Source organism: Bombina bombina, chromosome 3 (genome assembly GCF_027579735.1).
Source record: "Bombina bombina isolate aBomBom1 chromosome 3, aBomBom1.pri, whole genome shotgun sequence".
Classification (NCBI taxonomy): Eukaryota; Metazoa; Chordata; class Amphibia; order Anura; family Bombinatoridae; genus Bombina; species Bombina bombina.
In genome coordinates, this window is record NC_069501.1 from 546,086,448 (window position 1) to 546,109,661 (window position 23,214).

The 23,214-nt window shown below is 40.8% G+C and overlaps 1 protein-coding gene across 2 annotated transcripts in view; it reads right to left on the reverse strand.

Annotated features, from left to right (window-relative positions):
- PHACTR4 (phosphatase and actin regulator 4) overlaps positions 1-23,214 on the reverse strand; it is a 404,839-nt gene that overhangs the window by 12,108 nt on the left and 369,517 nt on the right. For both annotated transcript variants that reach the window (XM_053707046.1, XM_053707045.1), the window contains 2 exons: positions 4,841-5,079; positions 4,274-4,480 (listed from right to left, as the gene is read on the reverse strand). In XM_053707046.1, the coding sequence (XP_053563021.1) occupies positions 4,274-4,480; positions 4,841-5,079 (446 nt within the window). The remainder of the gene's footprint in view (positions 1-4,273; positions 4,481-4,840; positions 5,080-23,214) is intronic.

Below are 23,214 nucleotides of genomic sequence, written 5' to 3' on the forward strand. Positions count from 1 at the left end.
AGCTGAGCTGGAATGAGGGCCGCACCTTCATGTGGACTTAGGAGCTGGCTTTGGTTTTCTAAAAGGCTTGGATTTATTCCAGACTGGAGATGGTTTCCAAACTGATACCGCTCCTGAGGATGAAGGATCAGGCTTTTGTTCCTTGTTGTGACGAAAGGAACAAAAACGATTATTAGACCTTTAGATTTTTTATCCTGTGGTAAAAAAGTTCCTTTCCCTCCAGTAACAGTTGAGATAATAGAATCCAACTGAGAACCAAATAATTTATTACCCTGGAAAGAAAGGGAAAGCAGAGTAGACTTAGAAGCCATAAAGCTCTTCTAGCTAAAATAGCTAGAGACATATACCTGACATCAACTCTAATGATATCAAAGATGGCATCACAAATAAAATTATTAGCATGTTGAAGAAGATTAATAATGCTATGAGAATTATGATCTGTTACTTGTTGCGCTAAAGCTTCTAACCAAAAAGTTGAAGCTGCAGCAACATCCGCTAAAGATATAGCAGGTCTAAGAAGATTACCTGAACACAAGTAAGCTTTTCTTAGAAAGGATTCAATTTTCCTATCTAAAGGATCCTTAAAGGAAGTACCATCTGCCGTAGGAATAGTAGTATGCTTAGCAAGAGTAGAGACAGCCCCATCAACCTTAGGGATTTTGTCCCAAAACTCTAATCTGTCAGATGGCACAGGATATAATTGCTTAAAACGTTTAGAAGGAGTAAATGAATTACCCAAATTATTCCATTCCCTGGAAATTACTTCAGAAATAGCATCAGGGACAGGAAAAACTTCTGGAATAACTACAGGAGATTTAAAAACCTTATCTAAACGTTTAGATTTAGTATCAAGAGGACTAGAATCCTCAATTTCTAATGCAATTAGGACTTCTTTAAGTAAAGAACGAATAAATTCCATTTTAAATAAATATGAAGATTTATCAGCATCAACCTCTGAGACAGAATCCTCTGAACCAGAAGAGCCATTATCAGAATCAGAATGATGATGTTCATTTAAAAATTCATCTGAAAAATGAGAAGTTTTAAAAGACTTTTTAAGTTTACTAGAAGGAGGAATAACAGACATAGCCTTCTTAATGGATTTAGAAACAAAATCTCTTATGTTATCAGGAACACTCTGAGCATTAGATGTTGACGGAACAGCAACAGGTAATGTAACAGTACTAAAGGAAATATTATCTGCATTAACAAGTTTGTCATGACAATCAGTACAAACAACAGCTGGAGGAACAGATACCATAAGTTTACAGCAGATACACTTAGCTTTGGTAGATCCAGCACCAGGCAGCGATTTTCCAGAAGTATCTTCTGACTCAGTGTTAACGTGGGACATCTTGCAATATGTAATAGAAAAAACAACATATAAAGCAAAATTGAACAAATTCCTTAAATGACAGTTTCAGGAATGGGAAAAAATGCCAGTGAACAAGCTTCTAGCAACCAGAAGCAATAAATAATGAGACTTAAATAATGTGGAGACAATAGTGACGCCCATATTTTTTTAGCGCCAAAAAAGACGCCCACATTATTTGGCGCCTAAATGCTTTTGGCGCCAAAAATGACGCCACATCCGGAACGCCGACACTTTTGGCGCAAAAAAACATCAAAAATGACGCAACTTCCGGCGACACGTATGACGCCGGAAACAGAAATTTTTTTTGCGCAAAAAAAGTCCGCACCAAGAATGACGCAATAAAATGAAGCATTTTCAGCCCCCGCGAGCCTAACAGCCCACAGGGAAAAAAGTCAAATTTTAAGGTAAGAAAATTGATTTATTCATATGCATTATCCCAAATATGAAACTGACTGTCTGAAATAAGGAACGTTGAACATCCTGAGTCAAGGCAAATAAATGTTTGAATACATATATTTAGAACTTTATAAAAAAGTGCCCAACCATAGCTTAGAGTGTCACAGAAAATAAGACTTACTTACCCCAGGACACTCCTCTACATGTAGTAGAAAGCCAAACCAGTACTGAAACGAGAATCAGTAGAGGTAATGGTATATATAAGAGTATATCGTCGATCTGAAAAGGGAGGTAAGAGATGAATCTCTACGACCGATAACAGAGAACCTATGAAATAGACCCCGTAGAAGGAGATCATTGAATTCAAATAGGCAATACTCTCTTCACATCCCTCTGACATTCACTGCACACTGAGAGGAAAACCGGGCTCCAGCCTGCTGCGAAGCGCATATCAACGAAGAATCTAGCACAAACTTACTTCACCACCTCCAAGGGAGGCAAAGTTTGTAAAACTGATTTGTGGGTGTGATGAGGGGTGTATTTATAGGCATTTTGAGGTTTGGGAAACTTTGCCCCTCCTGGTAGGAATGTATATCCCATACGTCACTAGCTCATGGACTCTTGCTAATTACATGAAAGAAATATCTAGTCCGCTCTAAAAATAAAGAATATATACTTTTAAAGGTTAAATCAGGTACATATCACTCACAATTTATAAAAAATATAAAAAAAAAAACAATAAAAAACAAATCAAAAGCGCTAAGGACTATATATCAATAACAGGACAAAGCCTTACACATTTATTTATACAGTACATATAATCAGCAATAGCAAGTAATACGCTAACAATTGTGCAAACAGATAATAGTGCACATCAATTTAAATAACTCCCATCAATCTAGGGGCTAGGTGTAAATAACAAGCTTGGCACTATCATGAAAAGCATAGTTCCAAATAACCTGATTTAATATAAACAATCCAAACGATGACTATTATATCTGGGTTGAACATAAGCCAGGGGTAGTTGTAAACTTATACTGTCCTGAAAAAGTGAAAAGTAGATGTCTGTAGACGTCCTTTAGGCTAAGGATAAAACCATAAAACACAATAGCATGTGCAGGAGCCCATCGGAGTGAAGCTGCTGGTGTTGTGCACAGACCAAGTAATTGCAAACCAACTATTTTCATAATCGATTATTATGGATTATGACGATTAGTTGTTGCAGCTCTAATTCATTCAGTCCTAGAGGTATTCTGTCACTGGCTACATGACATACATTCTTGAAGTATTACCTGTATGCGTATGTATGTATTTAAAACATTTGTTTATTGTTAAAGTAGATATCCTAGATGTCAGTATTGTATACACTTTTGATTGGTAATGTGCATACAAGAAAAATCTTGCCACCTGGTTATGTGACCCCATCCAGTGAAAAAGAGGCCTCTGCTCTATTGATAGATATATTATACTCCTTATTGGAAAGAGGGGGCTCCCTTTTTCCTAATTTGGGTCTCATTCTTGTCTTTTTTATCAAAACACTGCATGGGTACATAACACTACCACAGTAATCACCTAACAATTATAGGAGGTGCGACCTCATTTAAGAGAATAATTCTCCCTTTCACATGAAGGGTCTAACAGCCTCTAATCAAATCAAATAGTGGTTCTGCATTAGATCCCACCACCACTACAAACCACATGATTTCTAGCGGGGCAAGTGGTCACCATTTTTAACCATGATCTTTTTCCATCAAAGGGTGCGAGTAAACCTTTATTTAAAAGAGGAGAATCTGGCCTTTTATATAAAGGAGGGGGGGGGGGGGCTTATTCATCCCTCTAACAAACAGGTTATTGATTTTTTTTATGGTGATCACCTACCTCTTATAGGGTAACAAGGTCCCTCTTTTAAATGAGGGGTCTCTTGCTCCTGTAACTGGTTCAGGGACTCAGATGTGGTCTTTCCAACCCAAGCATTAATTTGTGAAATAACTAGTCAAAAGGCTAGAAAGGCAAACTTAAAAATGTATTCCTAAAACTCCCACAAATAATCAAACAAAAAAATAATACAACAAAATATCATTCTCAAGCAGGACTAGATAAACTGGATATGTACAAGGTGTAGTGCCACTTCTTTGTTCATCTGTGCAAAATAACAAACACTTCACTTATATTGGCTGAATTAGAGCTCTGCTCTAACTCCAAAATAAGTATAAACTGATGGAAGGAAGAGGTATAGCTAGGAGTGTGTGCCCGTGAGTATGAGTGTGTAACACCTCAGACGCATGGGAAGGAGTGGACAGAGGCCATTTACCCACCTGTCATAATAAAAAAGTTTGACAGCGTGACAAATATTTATAAATAAATGTATGTATGTCTATTGTGACCATGCAATGCTCCTGTAGTTGTGAGTACTGACTACTTCTGTTTATATTAGGTAGTTATACTTATGCCTTCCACATGTTTCTCTCATATTCTCTGATAAAATGTCATTATACTACTCACGCAGTAAGATATTCCTCTGTTCCAGCTCCTCAGCTGTAGGCCTCTGGCTCAGTCTCCGGTTCAGTTGGGTACCAATTTGCTGCCGTATCTGATTCCATTCCTCTCTGCTGCGATGTGGTAGTTCTGTGCTTGACTCTTCAGAGCCTGTCCTCCCATTTAAACGCATGGCAAGTGTATCCTTCCTTTTCACTTTATTGGCCAAAGAGCCTAGAAGGGAAAAAAATAACATAATTGGCAATTGTTTCTATATATTACAGCATAAGCACTATATTGTATTTGTTAAAGAGTAAGTTGTGCGGTGCAGGATTTTCCTGTGTATTGTATAAATATTGTTGTACATAAGGCCTGCAATATTATCTGTTCTCTGTATTGCATCTGTACCATGTGAATATCACATAATGTACCCACTGAAGGGTAGTATTCCCCGCTTTCTATATTGTAGTTGTATCCTTGCTATAAGCTCTGTAGTTTTCCTATTCTTCCCTTGTGTGAGCATTCTCATTCACTGTTTTGTATCTCGCTTTTCTGGATATCAAAATGTTAGTACTTAAAAGAATGATCAATTACTTTGTTCTTCCTCTTCATCCTCCTCTTCCTCTTTGTATAGGATTGGTCCTTCAGAATCACTGTCACTGACACCCTCATCTTCATCTTCCTCCTGCAGGCATGGAGGCAGATAAACTGGTATCACAGTCACCGAGGGCTCTTCCCCAATGTATACTCTAGAGGTGGGTGGTTCAGAGGGTTCTGGGGACCAGCTGTCCTCCCCCAGGCTGGTATCCTCCTCATCGTCATCATCGTCCGGCCTGGTGAGAGATCAATATGAATTGTTTTTTAAAAAACAAAACAATATCTGCTTACCTGATAAATTCATTTCTTTCATGGTGGTGACGATCCAATACTCATGGGAATTACCTTCCCTACCAACTGGAGGAGGCAGAGACTCCCAAACCACAAGAGCTCTTTATAACCCCTCACACATACCTCAGTCTAATGCATAGCCAAGCAGAAGTGAGGTAAGAAAAAAAGTGGAAGAAAAAACATAATTTATGCTTACCTGATAAATTTATTTCTCTTGTAGTGTATCCAGTCCACGGATCATCCATTACTTGTGGGATATTCTCCTTCCCAACAGGAAGTTGCAAGAGGATCACCCACAGTAGAGCTGCTATATAGCTCCTCCCCTCACTGCCATATCCAGTCATTCGACCGAAACATACCGAAAACCATAGGGTGCAGTGGTGACTGTAGTTTAATTAAAATTTAAACCTGCCTTAAAAGGACAGGGCGGGCCGTGGACTGGATACACTACAAGAGAAATAAATTTATCAGGTAAGCATAAATTATGTTTTCTCTTGTTAAGTGTATCCAGTCCACGGATCATCCATTACTTGTGGGATACCAATACCAAAGCTAAAGTACACGGATGATGGGAGGGACAAGGCAGGAACTTAAACGGAAGGAACCACTGCCTGTAGAACCTTTCTCCCAAAAACAGCCTCCGAAGAAGCAAAAGTGTCAAATTTGTAAAATTTTGAAAAGGTGTGAAGCGAAGACCAAGTCGCAGCCTTGCAAATCTGTTCAACAGAGGCCTCATTTTTAAAGGCCCAGGTGGAAGCCACAGCTCTAGTAGAATGAGCTGTAATCCTTTCAGGGGTCTGCTGTCCAGCAGTCTCATAGGCTAAGCGTATTATGCTCCGAAGCCATAAGGAGAGAGAGCTTGTCGAAGCTTTTTGACCTCTCCTCTGTCCAGAGTAAACGACAAACAGGGCAGATGTTTGACGAAAATCTTTAGTAGCCTGTAAGTAAAACTTCAAGGCACGGACTACGTCCAGATTATGCAAAAGACGTTCCTTCTTTGAAGAAGGATTAGGACACAATGATGGAACAACAATCTCTTGATTGATATTCCTGTTAGAAACCACCTTAGGTAAAAACCCAGGTTTGGTACGCAGAACTACCTTGTCTGAATGAAAAATCAGATAAGGAGAATCACAATGTAAGGCAAATAACTCAGAGACTCTTCGAGCCGAGGAAATAGCCATCAAAAACAGAACTTTCCAAGATAAAAGTTTAATATCAATGGAATGAAGGGGTTCAAACGGAACTCCCTGAAGAACTTTAAGAACCAAGTTTAAGCTCCACGGGGGAGCAACAGTTTTAAACACAGGCTTAATCCTAACCAAAGCCTGACAAAATGCCTGGACGTCTGGAACTTCTGCCAGACGCTTGTGCAAAAGAATAGACAGAGCAGAGATCTGTCCTTTTAAATAACTAGCTGATAAGCCTTTGTCCAAACCCTCTTGGAGAAAGGACAATATCCTAGGAATCCTAACCTTACTCCATGAGTAACTCTTGGATTCACACCAATAAAGATATTTACGCCATATCTTATGGTAGATTTTCCTGGTGACAGGCTTCCGAGCCTGTATTAAGGTATCAATGACTGACTCGGAGAAGCCACGCCTTGATAGAATCAAGCGTTCAATCTCCATGCAGTCAGTTTCAGAGAAATTAGATTTGGATGATTGAAAGGACCTTGTATTAGAAGGTCCTGCCTCAGAGGCAGAGTCCATGGTGGAAGAGATGACATGTCCACTAGGTCTGCATACCAGGTCCTGCGTGGCCACGCAGGCGCTATCAGAATCACGATGCTCTCTCCTGTTTGATTTTGGCAATCAGTCGAGGGAGCAGAGGAAACGGTGGATACACATAGGCCAGGTTGAAGAACCAAGGAGCTGCTAGAGCATCTATCAGCGTTGCTCCCGGGTCCCTGGACCTGGATCCGTAACAAGAAAGCTTGGCGTTCTGGCGAGACGCCATGAGATCCAGTTCTGGTTTGCCCCAACGATGGACCAGTTGAGCAAACACCTCCGGATGGAGTTCCCACTCCCCCGGATGAAAAGTCTGACGACTTAGAAAATCCGCCTCCCAGTTCTCTACGCCTGGGATGTGGATCGTTGACAGGTGGCAAGAGTGAGACTCTGCCCAGCGAATTATCTTTGAGACTTCTAACATCGCTAGGGAACTCCCAGTTCCCCCTTGATGGTTGATGTAAGCCACAGTCGTGATGTTGTCCGACTGAAATCTGATGAACCTCAGTGTTGCTAGCTGAGGCCAAGCTAGAAGAGCATTGAATATTGCTCTTAACTCCAGAATATTTATTGGGAGGAGTTTCTCCTCCTGAGTCCACGATCCCTGAGCCTTCAGGGAGTTCCAGACTGCGCCCCAACCTAGAAGGCTGGCATCTGTTGTTACAATCGTCCAATCTGGCCTGCGAAAGGTCATACCCTTGGACAGATGGACCCGAGAAAGCCACCAGAGAAGAGAATCCCTGGTCTCTTGATCCAGATTTAGTAGAGGGGACAAATCCGAGTAATCCCCATTCCACTGACTTAGCATGCATAATTGCAGCGGTCTGAGATGCAGGCGCGCAAATGGCACTATGTCCATTGCCGCTACCATTAAGCCGATTAATTCCATGCACTGAGCCACTGACGGGCGTGGAATGGAATGAAGGACATGGCAAGCATTTAGAAGTTTTGATAACCTGGACTCCGTCAGGTAAATTTTCATCTCTACAGAATCTATAAGAGTCCCTAGGAAGGAGACTCTTGTGAGTGGTGATAGAGAACTCTTTTCCACGTTCACTTTCCACCCATGCGACCTCAGAAATGCCAGAACTATCTCTGTATGAGACTTGGCAATTTGAAAGCTTGACGCCTGTATCAGGATGTCGTCTAGATACGGAGCCACCGCTATGCCTCGCGGTCTTAGAACCGCCAGAAGTGAGCCCAGAACCTTTGTAAAAATTCTCGGGGCAGTGGCCAACCCAAAGGGAAGAGCTACAAATTGGTAATGCCTGTCTAGAAAGGCAAACCTTAGGAACCGATGATGATCTTTGTGAATCGGTATGTGAAGGTAGGCATCCTTTAAGTCCACTGTGGTCATGTACTGACCCTCTTGGATCATGGGTAGGATGGTCCGAATAGTTTCCATTTTGAATGATGGAACTCTGAGGAATTTGTTTAAGATCTTTAGATCCAAGATTGGTCTGAAGGTTCCCTCTTTCTTGGGAACCACAAACAGATTTGAATAAAATCCCTTTCCTTGTTCCGTCCGCGGAACTGGATGGATCACTCCCATTACTAGGTCTTGCACACAGCTTAGGAATGTCTCTTTCTTTATCTGGTTTGCTGATAACCTTGAAAGATGAAATCTCCCTTGTGGAGGAGAAGCTTTGAAGTCCAAAAGATATCCCTGATATATGATCTCCAACGCCCAGGGATCCTGAACATCTCTTGCCCACGCCTGGGCGAAGAGAGAAAGTCTGCCCCCCACTAGATCCGTTTCCGGATAGGGGGGCGTTCCTTCATGCTGTCTTGGGGGCAGCAGCAGGCTTTCTGGCCTGCTTGCCCTTGTTCCAGGACTGGTTAGGTTTCCAGGCCTGTCTGGAATGAGCAACAGTTCCCTCTTGTTTTGAAGCGGAGGAAGTTGATGCTGCTCCTGCCTTGAATTTTCGAAAGGCACGAAAATTAGACTGATTGGCCTTTGATTTGGCCCTGTCCTGAGGAAGGGTATGACCCTTGCCTCCAGTAATGTCAGCAATAATTTCCTTCAAGCCAGGCCCGAATAAGGTCTGCCCCTTGAAAGGAATGTTTAGTAATTTAGACTTTGAAGTCACGTCAGCTGACCAGGATTTAAGCCATAGCGCCCTACGCGCCTGGATGGCAAATCCGGAATTCTTAGCCGTTAGTTTAGTCAAATGAACAATGGCATCAGAAACAAATGAGTTAGCTAGCTTAAGCGTTCTAAGCTTGTCAATAATTTCATTCAATGGAGCTGTCTGGATGGCCTCTTCCAGGGCCTCAAACCAGAATGCCGCCGCAGCAGTGACAGGCGCAATGCATGCAAGGGGCTGTAAAATAAAACCTTGTTAAATAAACATTTTCTTAAGGTAACCCTCCAATTTTTTATCCATTGGATCTGAAAAAGCACAACTGTCCTCAACCGGGATAGTGGTACGCTTTGCTAAAGTAGAAACTGCTCCCTGCACCTTAGGGACCGTCTGCCATAAGTCCCGTGTAGTGGCGTCTATTGGAAACATTTTTCTAAATATAGGAGGTGGGGAAAAGGGCACACCGGGTCTATCCCACTCCTTGCTAATAATTTCTGTAAGCCTTTTAGGTATAGGAAAAACGTCAGTACACACCGGCACCACATAGTATCTATCCAGCCTACACAATTTCTCTGGAATTGCAACTGTGTTACAGTCATTCAGAGCAGCTAATACCTCCCCAAGCAATACACGGAGGTTCTCAAGCTTAAATTTAAAATTAGAAATCTCTGAATCAGGTTTCCCCGAGTCAGAGATGTCACCCACAGAATGAAGCTCTCCGTCCTCATGTTCTGCATACTGTGACGCAGTATCAGACATGGCTCCAACAGCATTTGCGCGCTCTGTATCTCTCCTAACCCCAGAGCTATCGCGCTTGCCTCTTAATTCAGGCAATCTAGATAATACCTCTGACAGGGTATTATTCATGATTGCAGCCATGTCCTGCAAGGTAATCGCTATGGGCGTCCCTGATGTAATTGGCGCCATATTAGCGTGCGTCCCCTGAGTGGGAGGCGAAGGGTCTGACACGTGTTGAGTTAGTCGGCATAACTTCCCCCTCGACAGAACCCTCTGGTGATAATTCTTTTATAGATAAAGACTGATCTTTACTGTTTAAGGTGAAATCAATACATTTAGTACACATTCTCCTATGGGGCTCCACCATGGCTTTCAAACATAATGAACAAGTAGGTTCCTCTGTGTCAGACATGTTTAAACAGACTAGCAATGAGACTAGCAAGCTTGGAAAACACTTTAAAACAAGTTTACAAGCAATATAAAAAAACGTTACTGCGCCTTTAAGAAACACAAATTTTCCCAAATTTTGAAATAACAGTGAAAAAATGCAGTTACACTAACGAAATTTTTACAGTGTATGTAATAAGTTAGCAGAGCATTGCACCCACTTGCAAATGGATGATTAACTCCTTAATACCAAAAACTGAATAACAAATGACAAAAAACGTTTTTTAAACAGTCACAACTGCCACAGCTCTACTGTGGCTTTTTACCTCCCTCAATACGACTTTTGAAGCCTTTTGAGCCCTTCAGAGAAGTCCTGGATCATGCAGGAAGAAGCTGGATGTCTGTGTCTGTAATTTTTGCTGTGCAAAAAAACGCCAAAATAGGCCCCTCCCACTCATATTAAAACAGTGGGAAGCCTCAGGGAACTGTTTCTAGGCAAAATTCAAGCCAGCCATGTGGAAAAAACTAGGCCCCAATAAGTTTTATCACCAAACATATGTAAAAACCATTAAACATGCCAGCAAACGTTTTAAAATACACTTTTATAAGAGTATGTATCTCTATTAATAAGCCTGATACCAGTCGCTATCACTGCATTTAAGGCTTTACTTACATTACTTCGGTATCAGCAGCATTTTCTAGCAAATTCCATCCCTAGAAAAATATTTTAACTGCCCATACCTTATTACAGGAAAACCTGCACGCTATTCCCCCTCTGAAGTTACCTCACTCCTCAGAATATGTGAGAACAGCAAAGGATCTTAGTTACTTCTGCTAAGATCATCGAAAGCGCAGGCAGATTCTTCTTCTAAATACTGCCTGAGATAAACAGTACACTCCGGTACCATTTAAAAATAACAAACTTTTGATTTGAAGAAATAAACTAAGTATAAAACACCACAGTCCTCTTACGACCTCCATCTTAGTTGAGAGTTACTAATAGAAGGACTGGATATGGCAGTGAGGGGAGGAGCTATATAGCAGCTCTGCTGTGGGTGATTCTCTTGCAACTTCCTGTTGGGAAGGAGAATATCCCACAAGTAATGGATGATCCGTGGACTGGATACACTTAACAAGAGAAATAGAGCAGTGAAAAAGAAGATGTGCTTTAAAAACCCTTAAAAAAGGGTGGTGTCTCATGGATTCTCACCACCATGAAAGAAATTAATTTATTAGGTAAGCATAAATTATGCTTTTCTTTAATACAGGTGGTGAGAGTCCACAATCCATTACTCATGGGAACTAATATCCAAGCTATGGAGTCCACACGTAACATTAAGGAAGGGACTTAAACACATTTTTCACTGAGAAATTAAATCCGCAACCCAATACTTTTTTTTTTAGTACACTTAAAAACAAGACACAGACAACAATTAAACTGAAACAACTGTCTGAAGCACCTTTCTACCAAAAGCTGCCTAGAGGAAGCAAAAACATAAAAAATGTAGAATTTAGTAAAAGTATGCAAAGCAGTCCAAGTAGCTGCTTTACAAAATTTTATCAAATGAGGGCTCATTCTTAAATGCCCATGAAGTAGCAACTGATCACGTAGAATGAGCAGTAATCTGTTGGGGTGGACAAAAGGTCTCTAGTATGAATTCTATCTGAAGTCCCTAAAGAAACTTGAACAGTAACCAGAGAATTAGGATAGACTGAAACTAAGCCTCTTAAGAAAATAATTTTTATTGTTTAAAAAGATAGGTAATCCCTTATTTACCATTCCCCAGTTTTACATAACCAATACGGTTATATTAATATACGCTTTACCTCTGATTACCCTGTATTGAAGCCTCTGCCGACAGCCCCCTTATCTCAGTGCTTTTGACAGACTTGCATTTTAGCCAAATCAGTGCCCTCTCATAATTAACTATAGACGTGAGCACAATGTTATCTATTTGGCACACATGAACCAACACCCTCTATAGCTGTGAAAAACCTGTAAAATGCATTGAGATAAGAGGTGGCCTTCAAGAGCTTAGAAATTAGCATACGAGCCTAACTAAATTACAGCACATTTGATGATACCAGTGAATTGAAAAGTTGTTTAAAATTGCATGCCCTATCTGAATCATGAACGTTTCATTTTGACTAGACTGTCCCTTTAACCTGCCCCTATCAGACACACCAGGTCGGGCCCTGCACATCCATGCATTTTTGGTAGCAGAAGTCTTCGCCTGCTTAGACTTATTCCAGTTAGCACTGGGTCTCCAAACTGAACCAGAAGTACTATGTTTTTGATCAAAGGACACATTTGTTCCTTATTCTGGCGAAGGGAACGGAAGAGATTAAAGGCCTTAGATTTTCCCTTAGATACAAAGGTCCCTTTACCCCCTGTAATAGTAGAAATAATAGAATCAAAATCTGAACCAAACTATTTATTACCTTGAAAGGAAATAGATAATCTAGATACCATATCAGCATACCAGGATTTAAGCCATAAAGCTCTCCTGGCAAGAGCTGCTAAAGATATACTTTTGACATTAATTGTCATAATATTTTTAAGTAAACTTAAACAATTGTCAAACAGGATCCTAAAAACACTGTTCAGAAAGACTGAATTACCAATAAGTAGAAGCAGCAGCCACATCTGCTGTAGAAATGGCTGGCCTAAGTAATTAAACTGCTTGTAGAAAAGCCTTTCTGTGAAAAGACTAACTTTCTGTCTTGAGGATCTTTAAAAGAAGTTCCATCTTCCAAAGGAATAGTAGTACGCTTAGGCATGCCACCCCGGCAATGTTTTCCTGGACACTTATGAGTTACACACGCTGCAGGGTGTGCAGAGGGAAACATGCATTGTACTGCTGGAAAGCACAAGAATAGTGACTCTGGACAGCACTATTCATGTTCTTCCCTGCACACCCTGCAGCATGTGTGACTGCTAAGAGTTCAGGAAAACATGGCCGAGGTGGCAACCCTAAGTACAATTGGCCAAAGTGGAAAATAGCCCCATCAACCTTGGGAACTGTTTCCCATAACTCAATATTAGAAGCTGGCAAAGAATAACATTTCTTAAACCTTGCAGAAGGGTTAAATGAATTCCTAGGCTTAGACCATTCAAATCATGTCAGACATGAAATCATGCCAGACTGCATCAGGAATAGGAAAAACTTCAAGAAATGTTACAGTCTTAAAAACTGAATTTAAACTATTACACGGTTTGTCATCAGAAGCTGTAGGATCTGTATCCCTTAAAGTAATTAAGACCTCATTTAATAGTGAACAAATATGTTCAACTTTAAACAATATCAGGTTCAACATCAGATGAAAATTTCTCATCAGCAGAAGAAACGTCACCATATGAAGACATAACAATATGCCTGGCCCCAGGGCACAAAGTACTTGTGGAAGGAAAAACCTGTACTGACCAGCTGGCAGGAGAGCAGACAGATTCAAATACTGCTGCAGTAATTAACTTTCTTAATTTAAGTGAAAGTTCCTCAGCATTTTCCTGCAATGAATTAACAAAGACATAATTTATGTAAGAACTTACCTGATAAATTCATTTCTTTCATATTAGCAAGAGTCCATGAGCTAGTGACGTATGGGATATACATTCCTAACAGGAGGGGCAAAGTTTCCCAAACCTCAAAATGCCTACAAATACACCGCTCAGCACACCCACAATTGAGTTTAACGAATAGCCAAGAAGTGAGGTGATAAAAAAGGAGCGAAAGCATCAAAATAAGGAATTGGAATAATTGTGCTTTATACAAAAAAATCATAACCACCACAAAAAAGGGTGGGCCACATGGACTCTTGCTAATATGAAAGAAATGAATTTATCAGGTAAGTTCTTACATAAATTATGTTTTCTTTCATGTAATTAGCAAGAGTCCATGAGCTAGTGACGTATGGGATAATAAATACCCAAGATGTGGAATTTCCACGCAAGAGTCACTAGAGAGGGAGGGATATAATAAAGACAGCCAATTCCGCTGAAAAATAATAATCCACAACCCAAAACAAAAGTTTTAATCTTAATAATGAAAAAAAACTGAAATTATAAGCAGAAGAATCAAACTGAAACAGCTGCCTGAAGTACTTTTCTACCAAAAACTGCTTCAGAAGAAGAAAACACATCAAAATGGTAGAATTTAGTAAAAAGTATGCAAAGAAGACCAAGTTGCTGCTTTGCAAATCTGATCAACAGAAGCTTCATTCCTAAACGCCCAGGAAGTAGAAACTGACCTAGTAGAATGAGCCGTAAATTCTTTGAGGCGGGGATTTACCCGACTCTACATAAGCATGATGAATCAAAGACTTTAACCAAGACACCAAAGAAATGGCGGAGGCCTTCTGACCTTTTCTGGACCCAGAAAAGATAACAAATAGAAGTCTTTCTAAAATCTTTAGTAGCTTCAACATAATATTTCAAAGCTCTTACTACATCCAAAGAATGTAAAGATCTCTCCTTTGAATTCTTAGGATTAGGACACAATGAAGGAACGACAATTTCTCTACTAATGTTGTTAGAATTCACAACCTTAGGTAAAAATTTAAATGAAGTCCGCAACACCGCCTTATCCTGATGAAAAATCAGAAAAGGAGATTCACAAGAAAGAGCAGATAACTCGGAAACTCTTCTAGCAGAAGAGATGGCCAAAAGGAACAGAACTTTCCAAGAAAGTAATTTAATGTTCAGAGAATGCATAGGTTCAAACAGAGGAGCTTGTAAAGCCATCAGAACCAAATTAAGACTCCAAGGAGGAGAGATTGACTTAAAGGAACACTGTACCCAAAAATGTTCTTTTGTGATTCAGATAGAGCATGCAATTTTAAGCAACTTTCTAATTTACTCCTATTATCAATTTGTCTTCTTTCTCTTGCTAACTTTATATGAAAAAGAAGGCATCTAAGCATTTTTATTGGTTCAGAACTCTGGACAGCAGTTTGATTGGTGGATGAATTTATCCACCAATCAGCAAGGACAACCTAGGTTGTTCACCAAAAATGGGCCGGCATCTAAACTTACATTCTTGCATTTCAAATAAAGATACCAAGAGAATAAAGAACATTTGATAATAGGAGTAAATTAGAAAGTTGCTTAAAATTGCATGCTCTATCTGAATCACAAAAGAATTTTTTTTGGTACAGTGTCCCTTTAATGACAGGTTTGATACGAACCAAAGCCTGTACAAAACAATGAATACCAGGAAGATTAGCAATCTTTCTGTGAAAAAGAACAGAAAGAGCAGAGATGTGTCCTTTCAAGGAACTTGCAGACAAACCCTTATCCAAACCATCCTAAAGAAACTGTAAAATTCTAGGAATTCTAAGAATCTAGCACAAACTTACTTAACCACCTCCACGGGAGGCAAAGTTTGTAAAACTGAATTGTGGGTGTGGTGAGGGGTGTATTTGTAGGCATTTTGAGGTTTGGGAAACTTTGCCCCTCCTGGTAGGAATGTATATCCCATACGTCACTAGCTCATGGACTCTTGCTAATTACATGAAAGAAAGTAGCATTTTTACCCACATAAAAAGCATTTGATAGGTCTGATTGCAAGAATCAGTCACATAAATAAGCTGAGGAAGGTACGTCAACATTCTTACAGTAATCACACCTATTGGTAGAAAGGTGATCAGGGGACTGTATAAGTCACTAAAACCCCCTAAAATAAGCTCTTGAGGAATGGAAAAACCTAAGTAACAAGTAATAATGCACGCAAAACCGAACTGTCAAAAAAAGAGACAGAAGCAATTACAACATTCAGCTTAAAAGAATGCGCACAAAAGCAAACGACTTTCTAGGGAAAAAATGTTCAACAAATACCAGACGTTCACATAACAGATGAGTGAATGTTGTGTATATATACGCACACACACACATATATATATATATATATATATATATATATATATATACAGGGAGTGCAGAATTATTAGGCAAGTTGTATTTTTGAGGATTAATTTTATTATTGAACAACAACCATGTTCTCAATGAACCCAAAAAACTCATTAATATCAAAGCTGAATAGTTTTGGAAGTAGTTTTTAGTTTGTTTTTAGTTATAGCTATTTTAGGGGGATATCTGTGTGTGCAGGTGACTATTACTGTGCATAATTATTAGGCAACTTAACAAAAAACAAATATATACCCATTTCAATTATTTATTTTTACCAGTGAAACCAATATAACATCTCAACATTCACAAATATACATTTCTGACATTCAAAAACAAAACAAAAACAAATCAGTGACCAATATAGCCACCTTTCTTTGCAAGGACACTCAAAAGCCTGCCATCCATGGATTCTGTCAGTGTTTTGATCTGTTCACCATCAACATTGCGTGCAGCAGCAACCACAGCCTCCCAGACACTGTTCAGAGAGGTGTACTGTTTTCCCTCCTTGTAAATCTCACATTTGATGATGGACCACAGGTTCTCAATGGGGTTCAGATCAGGTGAACAAGGAGGCCATGTCATTAGATTTTCTTCTTTTATACCCTTTCTTGCCAGCCACGCTGTGGAGTACTTGGACGCGTGTGATGGAGCATTGTCCTGCATGAAAATCATATTTTTCTTGAAGGATGCAGACTTCTTCCTGTACCACTGCTTGAAGAAGGTGTCTTCCAGAAACTGGCAGTAGGACTGGGAGTTGAGCTTGACTCCATCCTCAACCCGAAAAGGCCCCAAAAGCTCATCTTTGATGATACCAGCCCAAACCAGTACTCCACCTCCACCTTGCTGGCGTCTGAGTCGGACTGGAGCTCTCTGCCCTTTACCAATCCAGCCACAGGCCCATCCATCTGGCCCATCAAGACTCACTCTCATTTCATCAGTCCATAAAACCTTAGAAAAATCAGTCTTGAGATATTTCTTGGCCCAGTCTTGACGTTTCAGCTTGTGTGTCTTGTTCAGTGGTGGTCGTCTTTCAGCCTTTCTTACCTTGGCCATGTCTCTGAGTATTGCACACCTTGTGCTTTTGGGCACTCCAGTGATGTTGCAGCTCTGAAATATGGCCAAACTGATGGCAAGTGGCATCTTGGCAGCTGCACGCTTGACTTTTCTCAGTTCATGGGCAGTTATTTTGCGCCTTGGTTTTTCCACACGCTTCTTGCGACCCTGTTGACTATTTTGAATGAAACGCTTGATTGTTCGATTATCACGCTTCAGAAGCTTTGCAATTTTAAGAGTGCTGCATCCCTCTGCAAGATATCTCACTATTTTTGACTTTTCTGAGCCTGTCAAGTCCTTCTTTTGACCCATTTTGCCAAAGGAAAGGAAGTTGCCTAATAATTATGCACACCTGATATAGGGTGTTGATGTCATTAGACCACACCCCTTCTCATTACAGAGATACACATCACCTAATATGCTTAATTGGTAGTAGGCTTTCGAGCCTATACAGCTTGGAGTAAGACGACATGCATAAAGAGGATGATGTGGTCAAAATACTAATTTGCCTAATAATTCTGCACTTCCTGTATGTATATATATATATATATATATATATATATATATATATATATATACACATACACACACAGGTATACCCCGCTCATACAGCGGGTTAGGGACCGGAGCCCCGCTGTAAGGTTAAAACTGCCTTAAAGTAAAACAAGGCAGTTTTATCTTTCTTTTCATTTTCCAGTGTGTTTAAAAACTTGAAAACAAAACATGTTTGAATTAACATATTAGGTGTGCAATAGTGCTAAATTTAGCACAGCATTCAATTAAAGGGACACTGAACCCACATTTTCTTCAGCTCCATAAAGCGCTGTATTAGCGAAGTGCTGTAAAGTGAGGTATACCTGTACACATACATACAAATGTATATCTCCAAACGGGTATGGCACTCTTAATTCAGTGACCGGGGTGCTGCAGCAAATCAAACATACAAACAGGAAAAAAGCAGGCACTCTCCAGTATTTTCAAAAAGGATATCTTATAATCCCAAGAAGCGTGACGTTTCAAAGTATTACCTCTGTCTTCAGACTTAATTTTAGTGAAAACAAATATCTCCTTATACACACATATTACAATCAATTCACCATTACTCACCCTGACTTCGTGCACAAACTTGCAGCAGTCACTAGGCGCATAGCTTGCGTCACTACCGGGCGCCGTATGTTGCCATAGTAACCTGCCGGATCGAGTAAACATTAGTCGTGACAAATAGGCAATATCTATCCAGTGACTTAACATGTTAGATATGGGTTTAAGTATTTGTTAACTAAAACTACAGCTTAGAGACAGCTGTAGCATAAGTAAGTTTAAAACCAACCAAATATGTCAACAACATTATTAGGACAGCTAAGCTGATTAGTGCCAGGGGAGTCTACACCATTAGACTCGCTAGATTGCTAAATAACTAACCTAACGGATCCATCTGTATAAAAGCTTAAGAGCTTATTATTAGTATTGCTATAGTGTAGTTACTTAAAGCTACCAATGCATGATATGGATATTAGAGCTAAATGACAGTAACACACTATATAAATGAAAATGTTACAGATCTACCTATAACAGACCGGATTTAAGTTATATTGAGCTAGTAGTAAACTAATATCAGAGGAACATATGAACAGAAGTAACTAAAAGGCCTATCTGTGTTGCACATAAAGACACATTAAGCTACATAAAGCTATGCCATTCTATTTTGGTATTTAGACTCAAATGTCTATATAGCTTCTCTCTGCACAAGTATTTTATTTCTATCTCCTCCTCTCTGCATAGGTGGTACATGATCAATTATAGTGTAGCGCATATCTGCTACACCATGGCCACTCTGCAAAAAGTGCCTAGCAACAGGTTGGTCCGTTTCTTTCTTCTTTATTGCCGTGCGTATTGCACTCCTGTGATTTGCCATCCTAGTTCTCAGGTCGTCGCTCGTTTTACCGACATAAAACAAACTGCATGGGCAAAATAGCAGGTAGACGATATACTTAGTTGAACATGTCATCCTATGCTTATGGAGGTACTTCTTTATATGCCTGGGGTGATGCATCCACTGCACTTTTAACAGCCAGGTTTACTCCCTTCAAGCCATGTTTTTGAGCTGTAGCAGTGTATAGGGTCTGTCTTTTGTAGTATGTCAGTGATTTTCCTCTTTTAAAGCCCACTCTAGGAACATCCATCTCTTTAAAAGGGAGTGTATAATCTGAACATAGTATTTCCCAGTTATTCCTGAGTACAGTTGAAAACTCATTCTTGTCTGCTGAATACGTTGTAATCATATTAAATTTTTTCTTTATTAATCTCATCCGTTACTTTAGCATCATCATTGCCTTTCTTGATTGCAGAGATATGTTCTTGTAGCAATTTATTACGGTAACCCCTCTGAATGAACCGGTGTCTCATTTCTTCTGTTTGAATCTCTGCCTGTTCATTATTGCTTTATTTCTCCTTACCCTACAGAACTGTGACTTCGGTAGAGCTCTTTTAAGTGCTGGGGGGTGGCAGCTTGAAGCATCAAGAAGCGAATTTCTGTCTGTAGGTTTTCTACATAGGGTGGTACCCAACTTGACACCATCTTTATATAATTTTAGGTCAAGAAATTATATTTCTGTCCGGCTATGGTTCATTTTAAAATTTAAGATTACGTGAGGTTTAATCTCACTAAAAATAAAAGCAATGAAGAATCTGGCAGAGGATAGTACCATAGTGGTAAGAAGGGCTGACAAAGGCAGTGCGTGCGATAGTGATCTTGGATTATCAACACTATCGAGAAGAAATCAATGCACAATTGAGTGATAACACTACATACTCTATACTACCAAAAGATTCTAGTTCTAAATTCAAATTGGATATAGAAAAATATCTGAAAGAAGTCTTTGATGATAATTGGATAGATCAGCAGACCACATAATACTTTAAAATGGACCACCCAAGAACCCCAATCTTCTATACTCTGCCGAAGATCCATAAGGATTTAGGTAAACCCCCAGGACGTCCCATCGTATCGGCGGTTGACTCAATACTCCAACCACTTGCTACCTATGTAGACAGCCTGCTACAGCCTTTTGTTCAGAATATGAACACTTACATTAACCCCTTAATGACAGAGGACGTACGCCATACGTCCTCAGAAAAAATACAGTTAGCGCCTGAGGACGTATGGCGTACGTCCTCTGTTTGCAAAGCAGATGGAAGCGATCCTGATCGCTTCCAGCTGCTTTCCGGTTATTGCAGGATGCCTCGATATAGAGGCATCCTGCAATAACAAATTTTACCCCTCCGGTGCAGAGAGAGCCACTCTGTGGCCCTCTCTGCACCGGGCATCGATGGCCGCATTCGTTGGTGGGTGGGAGCTGAAGTGGGAGGCGGGTGGGCGGCCATCGATGCAGTCCTTGTCAGAGAGGGGGGCGGGATCGCCGTGGGCGCGCACAGGGAGGGAGCGGGTGGGAACCGCTACACTACAGAAAAAACAGAATTTATGCTTACCTGATAAATTACTTTCTCTTGCGGTGTATCCAGTCCACGGATTCATCCTTACTTGTGGGATATTCTCATTCCCTACAGGAAGTGGTAAAGAGAGCACACAGCAGAGCTGTCCATATAGCTCCCCCCCCCCAGTCATTCGACCGAAGGCTAGGAGAAAAGGAGAAACCATAGGGTGCAGTGGTGACTGTAGTTTAAACAAAAATTTGTTTAACCTAACTTAATTGCCAGGGCGGGCCGTGGACTGGATACAAGAGAAAGTAATTTTCAGGTAAGCATAAATTCTGTTTTCTCTTGCAAGGTGTATCCAGTCCACGGATTCATCCTTACTTGTGGGATACCAATACCAAAGCTTTAGGACACGGATGAAGGGAGGGAACAAGACAGGTAACCTAAACGGAAGGCACCACTGCTTGCAAAACCTTTCTCCAAAAATAGCCCCCGAAGAAGCAAAAGTATCGAATTTGTAAAATTTGGCAAAAGTATGCAGTGAAGACCAAGTCGCTGCCTTACAAATCTGTTCAACAGAAGCCTCATTCTTGAAATCCCATGTGGAAGCCACAGCTCTGGTGGAATGAGCTGTAATTCGTTCAGGAGGCTGCTGCCCAGCAGTCTCGTAAGCCAATCGGATGATGCTTTTCAGCCAGAAGGAAAGAGAGGTAGCAGTCGCTTTCTGACCTCTCCTCTTACCAGAATAAACGACAAACAAGGATGATGTTTGTCTGAAATCTTTAGTTGCTTGTAAATAGAATTTCAAAGCACGAACCACATCAAGATTGTGTAATAGCCGTTCCTTCTTAGAAGCTGGATTAGGGCACAGGGAAGGAACAATGATTTCATGGTTAATATTCTTATTAGAAATAACCTTAGGAAGAAAACCAGGTTTGGTATGTAAAACTACCTTATCTGCATGGAACACCAGATAGGTTGAATTACACTGCAAAGCAGACAATTCAGAAACTCTTCGAGCAGAAGATATAGCTACCAAAAACAAAACTTTCCAAGATAATAACTTAATATCTATGGAATGTAAAGGTTCAAACGGAACCCCTTGAAGAACTGAAAGAACTAAATTTAGACTCCATGGCGGAGCAACTGGTTTATAGACAGGCTTGATTCTGACTAAAGCCTGAGCAAACGCTTGAACGTCTGGTACCTTCGCCAGACGCTTGTGTAAAAGAATAGACAGAGCAGATATCTGTCCCTTTAAGGAACTAGCTGACAAACCTTTCTCCAACCCTTCTTGGAGAAAAGACAATATCCTTGGAATCCTAATCTTACTCCATGAGTAACCCTTGGATTCACACCAACAAAGATATTTCCGCCATATCTTATGGTAAATTTTCCTGGTGACAGGCTTTCTAGCCTGAATCAGAGTATCTATAACTGATTCAGAGAAACCACGCTTAGATAGAATTAAGCGTTCAATCTCCAAGCAGTCAGCCGCAGAGAAACTAGATTTGGATGCTTGAATGGACCCTGTATTAGAAGGTCCTGCCTCATTGGCAGTGTCCATGGCGGGACAGATGACATGTCCACTAGGTCTGCATACCAAGTCCTGAGTGGCCACGCAGGCGCTATCAGAATTACAGAAGCCTTCTCCTGCTTGATTCTGGCTACCAGACAAGGGAGAAGGGGAAACGGTGGAAAGACATAAGCCAGATTGAAGGACCAAGGCGCTACTAGAGCATCTATCAATGCCGCCTTGGGGTCCCTGGACCTGGATCCGTAGAGAGGAAGTTTGGAGTTCTGACGGGACGCCATCAAATCCAATTCTGGAATGCCCCATAGCTGGGTCAGCTGAGCGAAAACCTCCGGGTGGAGTTCCCACTCCCCCGGGTGAAAAGTCTAATGACTTAGAAAATCCGCCTCCCAGTTGTCTACTCCTGGGATGTGAATTGCAGATAGATGGCAGGAGTGATCCTCCGCCCACCTAATTATTTTGGTGACTTCCTTCATCGCTAGGGAACTCTTTGTTCCCCCCTGATGATTGATATACGCCACAGTCGTGATGTTGTCCGACTGAAATCTGATGAATTTGGCCGCAGCTAGTTGAGGCCATGCCTGAAGCGAGTTGAATATGGCTCTCAGTTCTAAAATGTTTATCGGGAGAAGAGACTCTTCTCGAGACCATAAGCCCTGAGCTTTCAGGGAGTCCCAGACCGCCCCCCAGCCTAACAGACTGGCATCGGTCGGTACAATGATCCACTCCGGTCTGGAGAAGCATATTCCCTGAGACAGGTGATCCTGAGACAACCACCAGAGAAGAGAGTCTCTGGTTTTCTGGTCCAGTTGTATTTGAGGAGACAAATCTGCATAATCTCCATTCCACTGTTTGAGCATGCACAGTTGCAGTGGTCTTAGATGTATTCGAGCAAAAGGGACTACGTCCATTGCCGCTACCATTAATCCGATTACATCCATGCACTGAGCTACAGATGGCCGAGGAATGGAATGAAGAACTCGGCAAGTAGTTAAAAGCTTTAATTTTCTGACCTCCGTCAGAAATATTTTAATTTCTACCGAGTCTATTAATGTTCCCAGGGAGGGAACCCTTGTGAGCGGGGACAGAGAACTTTTTTCGGTGTTCACCTTCCACCCGTGAGAACGTAAAAAGGCCAGAACAATCTCCGTATGAGCCTTGGCTCTGGGAAATGACGATGTCTGTATAAAGATGTTGTCCAAATAAGGTTC